The sequence below is a fragment of the Anser cygnoides genome, chromosome 24, assembly GCF_040182565.1.
Source record: "Anser cygnoides isolate HZ-2024a breed goose chromosome 24, Taihu_goose_T2T_genome, whole genome shotgun sequence".
Classification (NCBI taxonomy): Eukaryota; Metazoa; Chordata; class Aves; order Anseriformes; family Anatidae; genus Anser; species Anser cygnoides.
In genome coordinates, this window is record NC_089896.1 from 6,158,384 (window position 1) to 6,173,139 (window position 14,756).

Here is a 14,756-nt window from a genome sequence, read left to right on the forward strand (position 1 = left end):
AGAAAAATATGAATTAATTTCTTCCTCAGCAATAGACAGTTCTTTGACTTGTATTTCCCCTCGCTTATTTGTCAGACTCTGTTTCTTTCCTTAACTGTTGTTTCCAGGGCTGAACAGGAATGCAGGCAATTTCAACAGTTGGTGATGCAGCATCCCAACTTAAATTCCCCTTTTCTTTCTCTTCCCCTTCCTGTCATGAAGAAGATTGTTTAAAATTGCCATCCTTTGTAGTAAAGAGGTCAAGCGAGCTGAGAAACCTTAGAATGTTTTCCGCTGAGGCTCTAGCATTATAGGCAAGCCAATTTTCAGAAAGTCATTGCTGAATGCCTCGGTTTCCCTATGTAGAAATGACCTTTCTGATGTGGTGGTAAGCTTTTTGAAGCCATACAGTCTCCTCTTTAGAAACTCGCATGGTTCTGTAAAGTCCTAGCTGCTTTTATTTCAAGTAACACTTGAATTGATAAAAGTTTGAGAGAATTGCTATTTCTTTTTCTTCTCACTGGTCATGTTTGGACTCAGCCACTCTCTGGGGTTTAGTGTAATCAGGTTCATGTGTTATTTTTATTGGAACATGATGAGAGAAAAGTAACTTCATTCAGTACCAGCGTCCTGCCTGGCCGTGGAGCCTGCCCACCCCCACCCTGTCCATGGGCTTCGCCATGCCCTGCCACAGCTCGTGCTGTGCAAGTGCAGAACCAAAAGCTGACCCTGTCCTCACAGAGCTTATGGCCAGAGTGCCTGCAGCCTGTGTTTTCCTCCTGTACTGATGAGTGCTTATGATCCGGGCACTTAAGTTTCCCAAAGGTACGCTTTAACAATTTTTTTTCTTCTGTTTTGTCTTTTTTTTTTTTTTTTTTTGCTTTGCTTTACAACTGCACGCTCATCTACTGGTTTCTCCCGCAAGCGGTTCCTCGGACCAGTGCCACCCAGTGCAGCTCCGTCCCGGAGCCGCGCTACGGCCGGCGGCTGGGCAGCGACTTCGCGGTGGGGGCCGTGGTGCGCTTCGAGTGCAGCGCTGGCTACGCGCTGCAGGGCGCCCGCAGCATCGAGTGCCTCACCATGCCCGGCGCGCTGGCTCAGTGGAACGTTTCGGTGCCCACCTGTGTGGGTAGGTGACAAATGACAATACAGTTCAGCAAGTTGTGCTCAAAAAAATAAATGACGTCCTATCACAGAATCACAGAATTGTAGGGGTTAGAAGGGACCTCAAGAGATCATCGGGTCCAACCCCACTGCCAAAGCAGGTTCCCTAGAGCAGGTTGCCCAGGTAGGCGTCCAGACGGGCTTTGAATATCTCCAGAGAAGGAGACTTTGGGATGGTTAAAACAAAACCCAAGAAACACTTTTTACCTCATACATCCAAAAGCCAGACCTGTTTGTGAACAAGGGCAGCGAACCCCAAATGTTAGGGAAGGAGCCTCTTGGTCCGATACTTGGTTTTGGCATCGGGGACAGCAGCTAATATAAACAAGATCTGCCTGAAAACTGCTTTCACCTTCTTTGGAGGAGAGCAGGCCTAAAGAATGAGTCCCTTGGGCTGATGTGCTCAGTGCTCCCCACAGTTATGGCCTGCTTGCTGCCTGTGATAGAAGCTATTTGAGAGAGTTATTGAAAAGAGATTATCCCTGCAAATCATATCTTTAAATCATGAGCCAGTTCTGCTTGCTTTTTTGTCAACAGACAGATATTTTAAGGAGAATGTTCCAGCATAAAGCCAATGCCTTTCATGTTCAAGTGTTTCTTTGCTTATTCCAGTGCCATGTGGTGGAAATTTGACTGAACGCAAAGGCACCATCCTCTCCCCTGGCTTTCCTGAGCCGTACCTGAATAGCCTCAACTGTGTGTGGAAGATAACAGTCCCTGAAGGAGCAGGAATACAGGTACGGTGTTAGCAGCTGTCGCTGCAGCATGATGGAGAGAGGAGAAAACACAGCATCTCGTGCACTTAAAGAGGCTGCACGTTATAGAGTTGAGATGGGTTGAATGTGTAATTCTCTGGAATCAGCCATTCGTTTACACTACAGCTGCCATAAGTGCATAATATTTCAATGGATTTTTGCCTCCTGGAGGCACTCTCTATGGGAAATAACCAGAGCCATGTGGCTGTTCTGGTGTAACAAAATAATTGTGATATTTTGGGCATATATCTTTATACTGCTTAATTATGCGATGTTGAAAGCACTGTAACCTATACCAAGGAAGAGTTGCTTGCTCGGAGTGCCTGTGTGGATTTGTTATGCCAGCAGAGTTGCAGCAGTATGATTATACAATTACAGCTTTGCTGCTCATTGTCTCCAGGTAAATGCGCTTTCTCCAGGCTTTTTGTGGTCCTTATCATTTCTCTGCAGAAATAGTCCCGCCAGCTAGAGGATGTGGAGAATTAAGCCCAGCATCAGCGACCAAACCTTAGATAACGCTCCCATTCAGCACGTGCACGCCTCGCCCTGCACCCTGCGCCAAGCTGACACCAGTTGACACAGAGGAGATGGATTCTTTAATAGATCCATTCTTCCACACGCCTCATTAACAGAGGGTTTCTTTCTTCTTTACACCACTTTGTCTGCAAGGGCTTTGTTCATTAAGTGCTTTTATTTCTCCATCGTGTGTTTGGCTAATAGGCCTGTAGGTGGGTTCCTCCCTCTCTGCAGCGCTCACAGCTGTTGGCACACGGCAGTTGGGTTTCTCTCAACAGTTTTATTGAAACGTCAGCTCCGTGTTGCTGGCTTACAGTTCTGCTCCCCCATGGGGGCCTTCTTACTGGTGTCATCATCGTAACTCAGATCTGAACCTGGGTACGGGGTGGCTGAGCTGGTGGGAGCGGTGCTGGGTCCCTGGGGGCTGCACGGGCACCTGGCAAAAGAGTACAAGCCTGGAATACCTCGTGCCCTTTGCTGGGCTTGCACTGCATCCAGTCCAGAAGTCTTCTTTTGTGTGTTTTTGAAGCCATTTAGCACTTAGTGTTTTCAAAAGCCTCAGAGCTCGTTGTCAGTTTGTTCCTGCTCATCTGAAATTTCAGCCGTTCTCCAAACCCCCAGATGGCAGGAGGATCCTTTTAGCTCAGCCCAGCATCTGAGCAGTTGAGGCAGTTTGCAAGTTGCTCAGGACTCCTGGGATCAGGAGGTGATAATTCACTTAATTTTTAAAGTGAAGTAAATAGATGTCTGTATTTTGCACCGCTGTGTTCTGAATTCAAACCCTTGCTGCTAGTTTCTCAGCCTGTGGAGCTGTTTTTGCATATGTCTGCTGAGCTTAGAGGAAAGCAGGTATTACAGCAGGCTGCTAAAAGCATGTCTTTATTCCTAAGTACTTGTTTCTCACATCTTTGCTTGTGCAGATGCAGTTCTCACATGTAAAAGAGGAGAATGTAATGTCAAAGAAGTGTTTTAAAGGCTCTCCCACCCCTGCTACATGTGATCTCTTGCAAGAGAAAGATATTTCGGAGCGTAACACGGAGAGCAAGTAGAGAACAACAAAAAGAGTGTCCTGTGGGTGAGCTTTAACATCAAAGGCTGAAGTTCACGTTCCAGTTCTAGAGTGGAGAGGTTTTGGTGGAGGACTGGACCGTGGGAAGCAGGCAGGACACGAGGGGACATTCTCCTTTGGCAGCAAACCCCATCTGGCACTTCCAATGCAAGTCTTTAGTGGGGACAGAGGCATGACAAGAGCTGCTGGCCCCCGGGAAGTAAAGCACAGTGGAGCTGGGGGCAGCCCAGAGGCCGGGTGATGGCCATGGAGCCAGACCCACCATGTGTCCGCAGCCCAGCCAGGCACAGCCACGAGCCCTGGCCTGCCGCGATCAGCTCGCCCTGCACGCAGCGTCCCTGGTCACCTGCTGCTGTGTGCAACATGCTCCGAGTTATTAAATACTAATTTAAGCATCAGTTTACCCTCATTTTGTACAACAATTAAAGGTTAAACAGCTGTAAATCAGAGGAGGAGGTGAAATTAAAGCTTTCTTAGTAGCAGCGAGTCACTAGCAAGATTTTTATGTAATCAGTGTGCGAGCTAGCACTTCTACCATGAATTATTCATTCCTCTAGCAAACCTTCCTGAGTGAATTAATTTATATACATGGCAGTAAATAGATGCAGATCCCTTGTGAATCCACATGTCAGACTAGAATTAGGTCCTTAAAAATGTTTATTCCGTTAAGTTGGGTACATGGGGGGGATAAATAATTTAAAAAATGTAAGAGCAAACAAAACGCACATTATCAATCCACGTCCTCTTTCAATAATGTAAATCACAATAGGGGTGTAATTATGGAGGCTACAAGATACTGATGTGGTCAGTGTGATCAGTAATGGCTCTGCAGGGGTCACTACAATTTCTGCTAGATGAACTTTTCCTTTTTTGGGGAAAAAAAAAAACTTTGCAGGAACTTTATAGCCTGCTTTATTATTCAGAACAAATAAAGGAAGAAAAAAGTTAAAATGGCAGAAATAATGGGGTTTGATTTTTTTTTTTTTTTGTGAGTGTATATGTGTGTTTTATGTTCGGCAGGACAAAAGCAAGCTAGGTGTTTGGAGTAGATGTATAAATACAGCATAAGAACATAAGGAAATAAGGGTGGGTTTCACTGAATTTCCAGAGGGAAGAGGGGCGGGTGTGTGTACACGTGTGAGCTTGCAGCCCAGATCCGCAGTGCATTGAAGTCCCTTTCAAAGTGTTCAGTCCAGCAAGTGTGTCCTGCTGAGCTCTGTGCTTCAGGGAGTAATTCTGTTGAATTCAACGGGACCACTGCACATCAGAAGCATTAGGCTTGGTAGGAAATCTTCATCCAATGAGACCTCGAAGTGTTGAGGCTCTCTAATAAGCAGATGTGTGAAGGCTGGAACTAAAAAGACATCTACCTGCCAGAATTACCAAAGCTGCAGCTTTCTCCCCAAACCCACCAGCAGCGGTGCCAAGCAGCAGTGGCCACTGCCACATGCCAGGAAATGAAGCCTTTTGTTTGGGGCCAAGTTGTACAAGCCAGTTATGCTCCTGTCTTGTCTTTAAAGGCCTCCTTTTTTTTTTAGGTTGTTGGCATAGAAAATTTGTTTGAGTGTTTGAAACTTTCATCTAGAACTTGCAGATTTTTTTCCATCTCTTTCTGTTATCACTTCAGATACAGGTGATCAGTTTTGTCACTGAGCAGAACTGGGATTCCCTGGAAGTGTTCGATGGAGGAGATAACACAGCCACCATGCTGGGAAGCTTCTCTGGTACGTGTTCAGCATCATGTTCAGTGAAAGCCATCAGTGCAAACTTCATTCCTGTTAACACCAACTGGACTTCAGCACGTACATAAAGTTAAGCATATGCTTAAGAGCTTCGAAAACTCAGAATAGATTTAAGCATGTGCTTAAAGGGAATCATATGCTCTGTTGGGCTGGTAATTTGACCATTGTCTGCCAGCAGAAAACATTGATAGAGAACCTTAGAAACAAGGCTTAGTTTGTGTTTTTTTGGGGGGGTGGGATACTGCAGTTATGAAATCAGCTGCTTAAAGGAAAGAGAGATGAGGCTAGATACCAGCTTATAAGAGCCCTGGATGAGGCTTGATTTGCAAGCTGGTGACCTTGGAGAGGTTTGTCAGCCTTTCCATTGGTGTACACATGGTGGAAATCACCAGCATTTTCAAGCTCTTGCAGCAGCAGTGAGGTGAATGCTAGTGTGTGTAGCTCTCAGGGTTCTAGCTCTGTTACGAAAACCTGCTCTAAGCTTTTCTTTACTGTTTTCACCCTTGCTGGAAAACATTGTACTGCGGGGGAGCCTTTTCTCAGCTCAGACCACTGCACAGACAGGTTAACCTGACCTGGTTGAATTGCACCAGAATGGAATCAGGGCTACAAAACAACCGTTCTCCTGCCCAGCAAAGGGGAACGGAGCTTCTGGCAGAGCGGAGAGTAACAAGCAGCCCAAAAGCATTGTGAAGCTTTCAGATAGCAGAGCCACTTGCAAAACTATGGCCCCAATTTTTTCTTGTTGAAAGAACATGGGTTCAAAGTGCTTTGAGGCTGGTAAGGACAACCATGCATAAAGACTGGCAGACTGCTCCCAGCGTTGGGTTTTGGATAGAATTGCTTTGACTGCTGCTGCAACAGCTTCTAGGAAACAAGGCAGGAGAAGGAATCTGGACCTAGCAGGGGACCTGAGCTCCACCCACACAGTTTCTGTTCACCAGTTCCCTTCTCGGTGCTTTTAGTAGGTCTGGTCTGTGAATGGCAAAACTTCACATGATGAAATTCATCATTATACTTTGAAAAGGCTATTGCAGAGAGGCCTTGGGTATTTCTCAATTGGCCTCATTAGAACCTGATCAAAACCAGCAGAGCTTGTTAAGTTAAAGGACTTTCTGTTCTCAGCCTCTTCTGCAGCAAATCTCCAAGGATATGGAGGAGGAAAAAAGAATCCTCTTCAGTATCTTTGTGCACCTCTTGTTTTCCCAGGAACTACAGTGCCTGCGTTGCTGAACAGCACTTCAAACCAGCTCTATCTGCATTTCTATTCGGATATCAGCGTCTCTGCTGCTGGCTTTCACCTGGAATACAAAAGTAAGAGCAATGCAGCCTTGATCTCTCAGTTCCTCTGGGCAATGGGGAGATGGTTACAGAGCTGTTGCCTTGTAGAAGTGGAAGCTGCGTATCGCAGGGAAGGGGCAGTGAGCTTTAGGGCCCACGCATATGTGGTTCCCTGTCTTCAAGTCACAAAGAGGCAGTGAGTGTAAATGGAGAAGAGCTGCAGCAGAGGAGATGCAGGGTCACAGAGCGACCCGCACCTTGCTGCTGATGCACTTGGCAGCGCTGTTTGGTTTCTGTCTTGTAGTACAGCAGGAGCTGTGGAAGCCAAAGTATTAAAAATTCATGGGGAGTTGGCCTGCTCAACACAGTGCTGTAATCTTAGCTCGCAAAGTGTCTAAAATGATGCTTGCCAGAGACTGGGAGGAACTGCCTGTTCTTTGCAGTCCTTCCTAGGCATTCGATATTGGTCATTGCTGGAGGCAGCATACAGGGCTAGACAGATCTTCATAGGATAATTCAGGCTTCAAGAGACCTCAGGAGGTAATCTCATCTAACTTCCTGCTGAAAGCAGGGTCAGCTATGAGATAAAACTAGATTACTTGCATCTTTATGCAGTCTGTTTTGGAAAAAATCCAAGGATGGAGACTGCACAAACACCCCGGGCAGCCTTTCATCACAGGATAAGCGCTGCAGCCCCTGGCCATCCTGGTCCTCCTCCTGCTGAGCTTGCTCCACTTTATTGATCTTTTTCTTACATTGTAGGGAGCAAAACTGGTACGGTATTTGAGGTGCTGTCTAATGGGTGCTATGTAGAGGCGGGTAATCACCCCCCTCCATCTGCAGGCTCTGCTCCTGTCCAGACAGCTGAGGACAATGTCAGCTGCCTCTGCTACCAGGGCATCATTCCGAGCTGCAGCAATTATTGCTGGAGACGTTGCCTTTTGATGATACCCATTGCGGTATGGAATTACCCTTCTTAACCTGCATCTGCGTTGTCCTGACTCCTCTGCATTGGACAGTTCAGTGGGTTCATTTGTAAGGGATTATGCCAACATCCCAACAGAACGGCAGCACTTTGCTTCCAGCAGGTCTAAGACAAGGCTGCGTTCTTGCAGATCCTGACCTGAGATCATCATTGATATATGGAAACAATATTAAAAAAATAATCCTCATTGGTAGGAGAACAAACCTGATTGAAATTGGAAGACATGGCAGAGAAGAAAGTCTCCTTGGAAAGGTCTACCAGCTTTGGATTTAGATGCTGAAAATTCATTTTCCCCCAGTTCTGTGGTTTGATTCCTCCTGTTGGAGCAGATGTCCATTCAAGAAAGGTGTTATGCAGCCAAATCACAATGGGTCCCAGTGATGGTAGCTGTTATATCTTGGCTGGCTGAATTATTCACATGTAGTCCGGCAGCAGCACAGCCAGCATGCAGGCAAGCAGGTGCAGAATGGCAGCTCTCAGCTCTATTCAGCGCATCGAAATCGAATGTTTAGCTAGCAGGCAGGAGAGCAGGCAGGCTCATGCACTCGCAGGGTACTAAAGATATGGGTGTGACAGGGCCAGGAGCTCGTTGGGTCTGCATGCAACTCTCAGAGGACTGGTTAACGCGTGCTGGTGGTCTGGCTCTGTTCCTGCGTTGGTAGCAGTGATGCTGAGCTGAGGAGCGATGTGCTGGAACTGCTGTCTGTGTTCCTGCAATCTTCCTTGGGGCAATGCAAACGTAATTGTTTCTTGCTGGACATGGGCTCTCCCAATTGCTTCTGATCACAAATCTTGTGTACGTCTCCGAAGCCAACAAATGTTCTGTTTATTTTTTCCAAAGCAGCAAATAGATTTGAAAGTGCATTTCGTTTTGTAAAACATCCCCAGAAATGGCATAGCTGCTTGACTGCAGGGACTGCGTGTGCTTTTAGAGGGCCAACTAGTACTGAGCTTTCCAGGTTTTGGTGTGTTTGCAGATGGAAACCTTGCATATTAATGGCTCGAGCAAAATTACAGCAACCAAGAGGGTTTGGGAGGGAGAGTGTGATCCAGAGTGCTCCCTGGGAGAGCTTGGGAAGTGTGTGCTACAGAAATCCTCTTGCTGCATCCCTTTCTTCCCCACTACTGTTTCAGTCAATAAGCTCTTTGAGGATTGTATTGCCCAGGTGCAACAATCAGGTTCAGGTTTTCCTGAGGCTTGGGATTGCCAGGTTTGTTTGGTTTCTTTGCTGAGAAAATTAATATGTGTTGATTTTCAGGGCAGGTGGAAATAATACCATTTTTGCTTTGCTCATACGGCTGGAATTCCATGGCTCTGGTCCCCAGTTTTACCCTTTGTTCAGTTAGATGCCGCAAAGGAGTTTTGAGAGATGGGTAGAAACACCAGAGTTTATTTTCTCCCTTACTGTACTCCTCAAGCAAAGCTCTTATCTCTCCATGCTTGCGAGTCAAAGCAGAGCAAGAAGAATTTAGGACTGAGTGAAATACAGTGGCCACTGATCTGAATGGGAAGTTATTTCAAGCTGCTTTCTGTCTTTCTGAAGGTCAGGCATTTCAGCCACGTGCAGGGAGGGACTGCACATTTTCTTGCTGGAAAGCATGCCTTGGATTTCTGAAGCAGAGTCACCATCTCCTCTCTGGTTTCTTCATCTGCTTTCGGCTCAGCCTCCAGACTGAGTCTAAGCAGAGCACGAGCCCTTGCAGAGATGCAGGAGGTTATCTGGTAGTGGCAGCTGCTAGCAGAGAGCGAGGGAGGCGCTGGCAGGCAGCGGAGCCGCAGTGGCGAGGAGGTGACTGCAGGCGCCTGCCTTCCTTTTATCTCCTTTCGGTTTGCAGAAGGACAAGGGGGTGGCACGCACGGAAAGGAGAGCCCGTCACCTGGCACGTGGCTGCTGGGACTGCTAATTGGGCTTGCAGCAGTTGTTAATTGGGCTTCCCAGTTGTAGCTCAGATGGAAACGGGATTGAATGAAATTTTTGTGGGCTCTTGTACAGGCTCTGTCAAAGTCTGGCCTCGCATGCTCCTGCTTGTATCACACGATGAATTCATTCTGCAGATGAACACAGGGAGAGGAGGGGGTAGGAGAATGAAACTGGGCAGCTTCTGCCCAGGAAGGCACAAATTGCATGCAACAGACACAGTTTGTCCTTTATATTGCAAGCATGGCTCAAAACAGAGTTCAGCCAGCAAGGAACAGCACGGGAAGGTAATTCCCTCTTGCATCCTCTCCAGTCTTCTATCAGATGCTGCCTGGTCAGTAAAGGAGTATGGAACATAACATGCACACAGACTGATGGGGAGGGCTGGTGGCAGGAGGTTTGATTCGTGGTGCAGCTCTTCGGTTGAGCCATTACGGTTCAGTCAAAAGCATTTGGGGTCATGAATCACATAATGATGAGTGATACCTTTGTTAAGAACAGTGTGTTCCAGATAAAGTGGAGGCACTGGATGTGAACTAGGGGTCCTGGACATGCCCTATAGCCCAGGGGAATACCGTGGGATACATTGGGCTGTCTTGGTGGGGAACCCAAGGACCCCGGGACTTTCCCACCCCATGTCCGTGGTGGAGGTTGGTGGTAATCAGGGGGCTGGCATGAAGTGAAGGTGTGCACTTCATTCCTTCTGCCTTCAGGCTGTAGCCAGCCCTGCTCCCTGCAGCACTCACTACTCTTACCCACACTTTTCCCTTCCAGCCGTCGGTCTGTCCAGCTGCCCAGAGCCCCCAGTTCCCTGGGAATGGCCTCAAGATCGGGGAGCGCTATTTAGTGAACGACGTCGTCTCCTTCCAATGCGAACCAGGCTACGCCCTCCAGGTACTGAGGACTGCTTTTTTTCCGACAAAAAGGATGACAATAAATGTTTGGGAAAGAGAGAGATGCTCAAACTTTGTGTTTTTCTCTCCGTCAGGGACACTCTCACATCTCGTGCATGCCGGGCACTGTGCGGCGCTGGAATTACCCCCCTCCACTTTGCATCGGTAGGACTCTTGCTCGCTCTTATCTGGCTGATATTTATAGCACCTTTCTAAAAACCTGTGTAAATTGGCTGCTGATGAAATGGGGAAAAGTTCATTGCCCAGACAGAGCCAGTTGTACTCTTACAGCACGACCTCTGGGAGCTTTCTTCACCTTCCCCATTTCCTGGTGCGCCCCAGTTCTCAGCCTGCTTTCCCATACATATCGTATAAAGGGGCTTTAAAAGTGGCTGTATAAACCAGAGCATGCTGGTGATTTCATCTCGATGGTGGTAGGGCAGCCCAGCAGCCAGGAGCACAGCACACTAAGTTTTATTTCAGATGGAGCCCTTTGGCTGAGGGCTGCTGGAGGTGCAGGAGAACAGGAGCGCTGTGAAGGTCTGAGTCAGAGAAACGCAGGTTTGTTCTGTAGGCGAGACGGAGCATGGAGAAGGCTTCATTTGCTGCAAGGGGAAATTTCAGCAGTCATCCCTGTGGGCCAACCAGATTGCTTTATTTTGTTTAAAATGTAGATACAGTATTAAATTTAAAATATAAAAAATGGTTTCCTCAACAAAAATTCATTCTAAAGGGAAAACCTGAGACTTCTTTATACTGGAAGCGGGTAGTCTCTATGGGTTGAGGGTTTTTTTCCCATCTTAAGCAAAGATCTGCAGACTGGTTTGTTGTTTTTTTGTTTTTTTGTTTGTTTGTTTTTAAATGCATCTTGATATCATTGAAACTGCATCTTTTATTGTTCTCTTCCCAATATCTCCAAACTGCACCTCCCGGTGCCTCGCTGTCCTCGCTTTGGTGTCTAACAGGTCCTGTGTGACCAGTGAGAGCCAGGTCACTTGTCGAGACAGCCATTTGCCTGTGACAGCCTCTGAGGAGAAGGGCTGAGCCTGCTGAGCATCTCAGGCCTTAGGAGAATAGGGCTGGGCAGTTGATTTCCTCGGTGGCAGAAGCAAGCCCCAGAAGAAGAGGCAACAGAGGTGAAGGGAACTTGTTGGAGTTTTTGGATTATTTTCAAGCAGTATTTTGCTTTTAGCAAATCTAGATGTTTAATATTCATATTGCACATTTTACAGCTTTGAGAGAGACGTTTATGCATTTAATAGCTTTAGTTAACAGTTATTTCAGGCTCCTGCTGTTCTAGCTTACATCATTTTGCTTTAAAGTAATTATAAGAGCTAACAGCTCCTCGTCTGATGATCTGCAGGCCAGCAATAAGTACAGAGACAGAGCAGAATGTCTGAGCTAAAGGACTCGTGCCCGTGGGAGCTGCTCTAAAAGAAACCAGAAGCCCTTCAGCTCAGCGTCAGGTTAGGGGACTCCAGCAGGGAGGAGGAGGATCCTGATATTGCACCGAGGGTCAGCGACTATCTGAGCAGCTGCCAGTTTCAAGTTTTCTTTTTTCTGCTTTTGATCAGCATCAGTCATATAGATCAGCAGGATTTTGCCTGGCCGGGCTGCATCTGCTCGGCACTGTCGCAGCGTGTAAACATGGGTGCAATTTAATTCGGGTTGTCTGCTCTTGGCCAGTCACGACTAAGTGCAGCGGGACAAACGCCTGTCCACCTGTCTGTTCCTATCTCTTAGCCTGCATCACACTTGACTGAAAAAGGTCATCCAGCTTTGGAGACGCATAACTGTGTCTCTGCAGCCAAGTGCAGATAATCATGAGCATCCGGCATCTTTGTGGGAGCTGTGGGGATGCAGCAGCAGCACCCCATGCCAGCAGTGGTGAGGCTCTGTTGTCCTGAGCTAATTATTCACCAATTTGTCTGAACACTGCCAAGACCCCCAGTGGCTGCGGACCAGCCACCCAGGAACCCAGGAGTCATCATTCCCCTGCTCAGGGGACTTCTTGCTTCCCTGGCATTGTGCTGGTTTTCTTTCTGTCCACTTCATCCAGATGCTTGACTCCTAAATAATTCAGAAGCAGTACTACTAAAGAGCCATTAAGAGGAAGAAGAAAGAACTTCTGGGAGAAGCCTCGTTAGTAGCCAGTGCACACATAATGTGATACTGGACAAAGGGAATCCGTACCTCTGCTGTCAGAACGTGTTAGGAGAGCACCTGGGTGTATTTTGTTGGATGGTGTTACCGTAACAAGGTAGAGGTCATCCAGATAAGCCTGAGAAGATGCTATCTATGCTTAAATTTCATGTGATGCTTTTTGTAAACATATTTTGTGCTGTCATCTGTGGACTGCTTCTTGGTAGGGAATTTACTTCAGTCAGTGTGCAAACACGCTGTTCTATATTTATCAGTAATTGCCTGGAGATTGACAAGTATAGCAGTCAAGGTAGGTCAGTTAACCAGAGAAAGCAGAGGTAACTGGAGTGAAAATAAGATCACTCTGGTTCTTCACAGCAATTTTTGGGGTGGTTAAAAATTCAAACAGGCGCAGTGTGCATGATGTGCACTGTTATGGTGTCTACGGAGGGAGCAGACCATCCATCTCCCCTCTTGCAGCTTAAATCTGTCTCTCCCACTGCGATGGCCAACGCTGTATCTCTGGGTCGAGGCTTTTATCTCGAGGACAGGAGAAAGGCGCATGCATTAGTAATGCAGCCATTCAGTGCCTGGAAAATCTGTGCTAGCTCCTTAGCAGGCTGTCCTTTTTTCTCTTCTTAGGTTTTTTATGTCTTTATTTCCCGTATCACTGGCTGGCCACGGCCATACAGAGAGACCTGCAAGTGGTCCTGACCATTAACACTGTTGATTTTACAGCCCAATGTGGAGGAACAGCTGAAGAGATGGAAGGAGTGCTCCTGAGCCCAGGGTTCCCAGGAAACTACCCCAGCAATCTGGACTGCACGTGGAGGATATTGCTGCCAGTGGGGTTTGGTGAGATAGTGGGATTGGGTTTGGTGCTATCATAAAAGAGACAAGAGGAGGATACCAGCCCTGTTCGGTAGTGCTTGGCAAGTGCTGGATGCTCTGCTTGCCAAGATAAGTTATAGAAATTGGTGTTTGACATCCTGATCCCACTTTCCGTTAAAGGTGCATTTGTATGGTGCTATGAAACGATTGACACTTTTTCAAAAGGTGGTTACAGGTCACCGTGGAGTGTAACAGCTTGATACAGATTTGTACGTATGCCTCTGAATTAGCCGTAACACCCTCCCATGTTGTACTTGTGTACCTCCCCATCTTGAACTACTTATGTTTGTAATAGCCTAAAAATATCACCAGCTGTTCCTCCCTTTATAAATGTGAAAGGTGACCAAAGCTTTTGTCAGACTGTATCCTACATGAGGTAGATTGCATGCAGCCATCATCACGTTAAAAATTAGGATCTCCCCAACCATTAGTAGGAGAGATTTGCACACCTCCAGCTCAGCTGCTCTCCAGGCCAGCCCCAGCAGGGTACCTAATTGCCAGGGGCTGGAAGTATTGCATGCCTGGAAGAAATGCTGACTCTGGGCTTCTTGAATTAACTTTCCTCCTCCAGGTGTAGCTGCATGGCTGCTGTGCGCTGCTGAGGAAAGGAAACCCCAGCTCAGCCGCCTGCCAGCTGTGCTGGCTGGATGCAGTATGGCAAGAAGGGGGTCCGTGTAGCTCTGTGTTTGCCTGCATAATTTCTCTGGTGTCAGGCAGAGGGAGAGGAGAGCACAGGATCTCCAGCAGCCTGAATCCACAGCATTAATAGCCTGATCTTGTCTGAAACTAGCAGGACAAGGCACCCTCTACCTCTGACACAGTAAATGCACTCCTTCTGATTGACTAGGCTGTATTGGGCATCACTGGGTGAGCAGTGCTGATGTGTTAAGGCTTGTGGATAGCTTTAGAGGTAAACTGTTCATTCTTCCTCCCCAGGTGCTCACATCCAGTTCCTAAACTTCTCCACCGAGCCAAACCACGACTTTGTTGAAATCCGCAATGGGCCATACGACACCAGTAACGTCATAGGGCGGTTCAGTGGCACCGAAATCCCAGGCTCCCTCCTGTCCACGTCTCATGAAACCACTGTGTATTTCCACAGTGACCACTCGCAGAACAAGCCAGGCTTCAAGCTGGAATACCAAGGTAGGGAGGCCACTGAACGTGCAGCGCTGGGACAATCCTGTCCCCAGGTGCTAATGCTGAGGCTGAGGGTGGGCTGCTATTCTGTTGAATTCATTCCACAAGGACTTAATCCAAATGAGTGGAAAGGTGTTACAAGAAGACCATGCTTAATCCTTGTAACTGGGATCTGTTCGCCCTGACTTATGCCTAGGGCAAATAACAAATGTTCCTAGAGTACTTTGTGACAGTGAAATGCCTTTGAATTAATTCCATCTAGATTCACTTAGATCTTGGC

At 47.3% G+C, this 14,756-nt stretch overlaps 1 protein-coding gene across 1 annotated transcript in view; it reads left to right on the forward strand.

Annotated features, from left to right (window-relative positions):
* The window catches only part of CSMD2 (CUB and Sushi multiple domains 2), a 300,763-nt gene that overhangs the window by 228,058 nt on the left and 57,949 nt on the right, over window positions 1-14,756 (forward strand). The window contains 9 exon segments of the mRNA XM_048054254.2: window positions 905-1,108; window positions 1,756-1,880; window positions 5,111-5,207; window positions 6,435-6,539; window positions 10,185-10,219; window positions 10,221-10,304; window positions 10,399-10,468; window positions 13,184-13,300; window positions 14,273-14,482. Of these exon segments, the coding sequence (XP_047910211.2) occupies window positions 905-1,108; window positions 1,756-1,880; window positions 5,111-5,207; window positions 6,435-6,539; window positions 10,185-10,219; window positions 10,221-10,304; window positions 10,399-10,468; window positions 13,184-13,300; window positions 14,273-14,482 (1,047 nt within the window).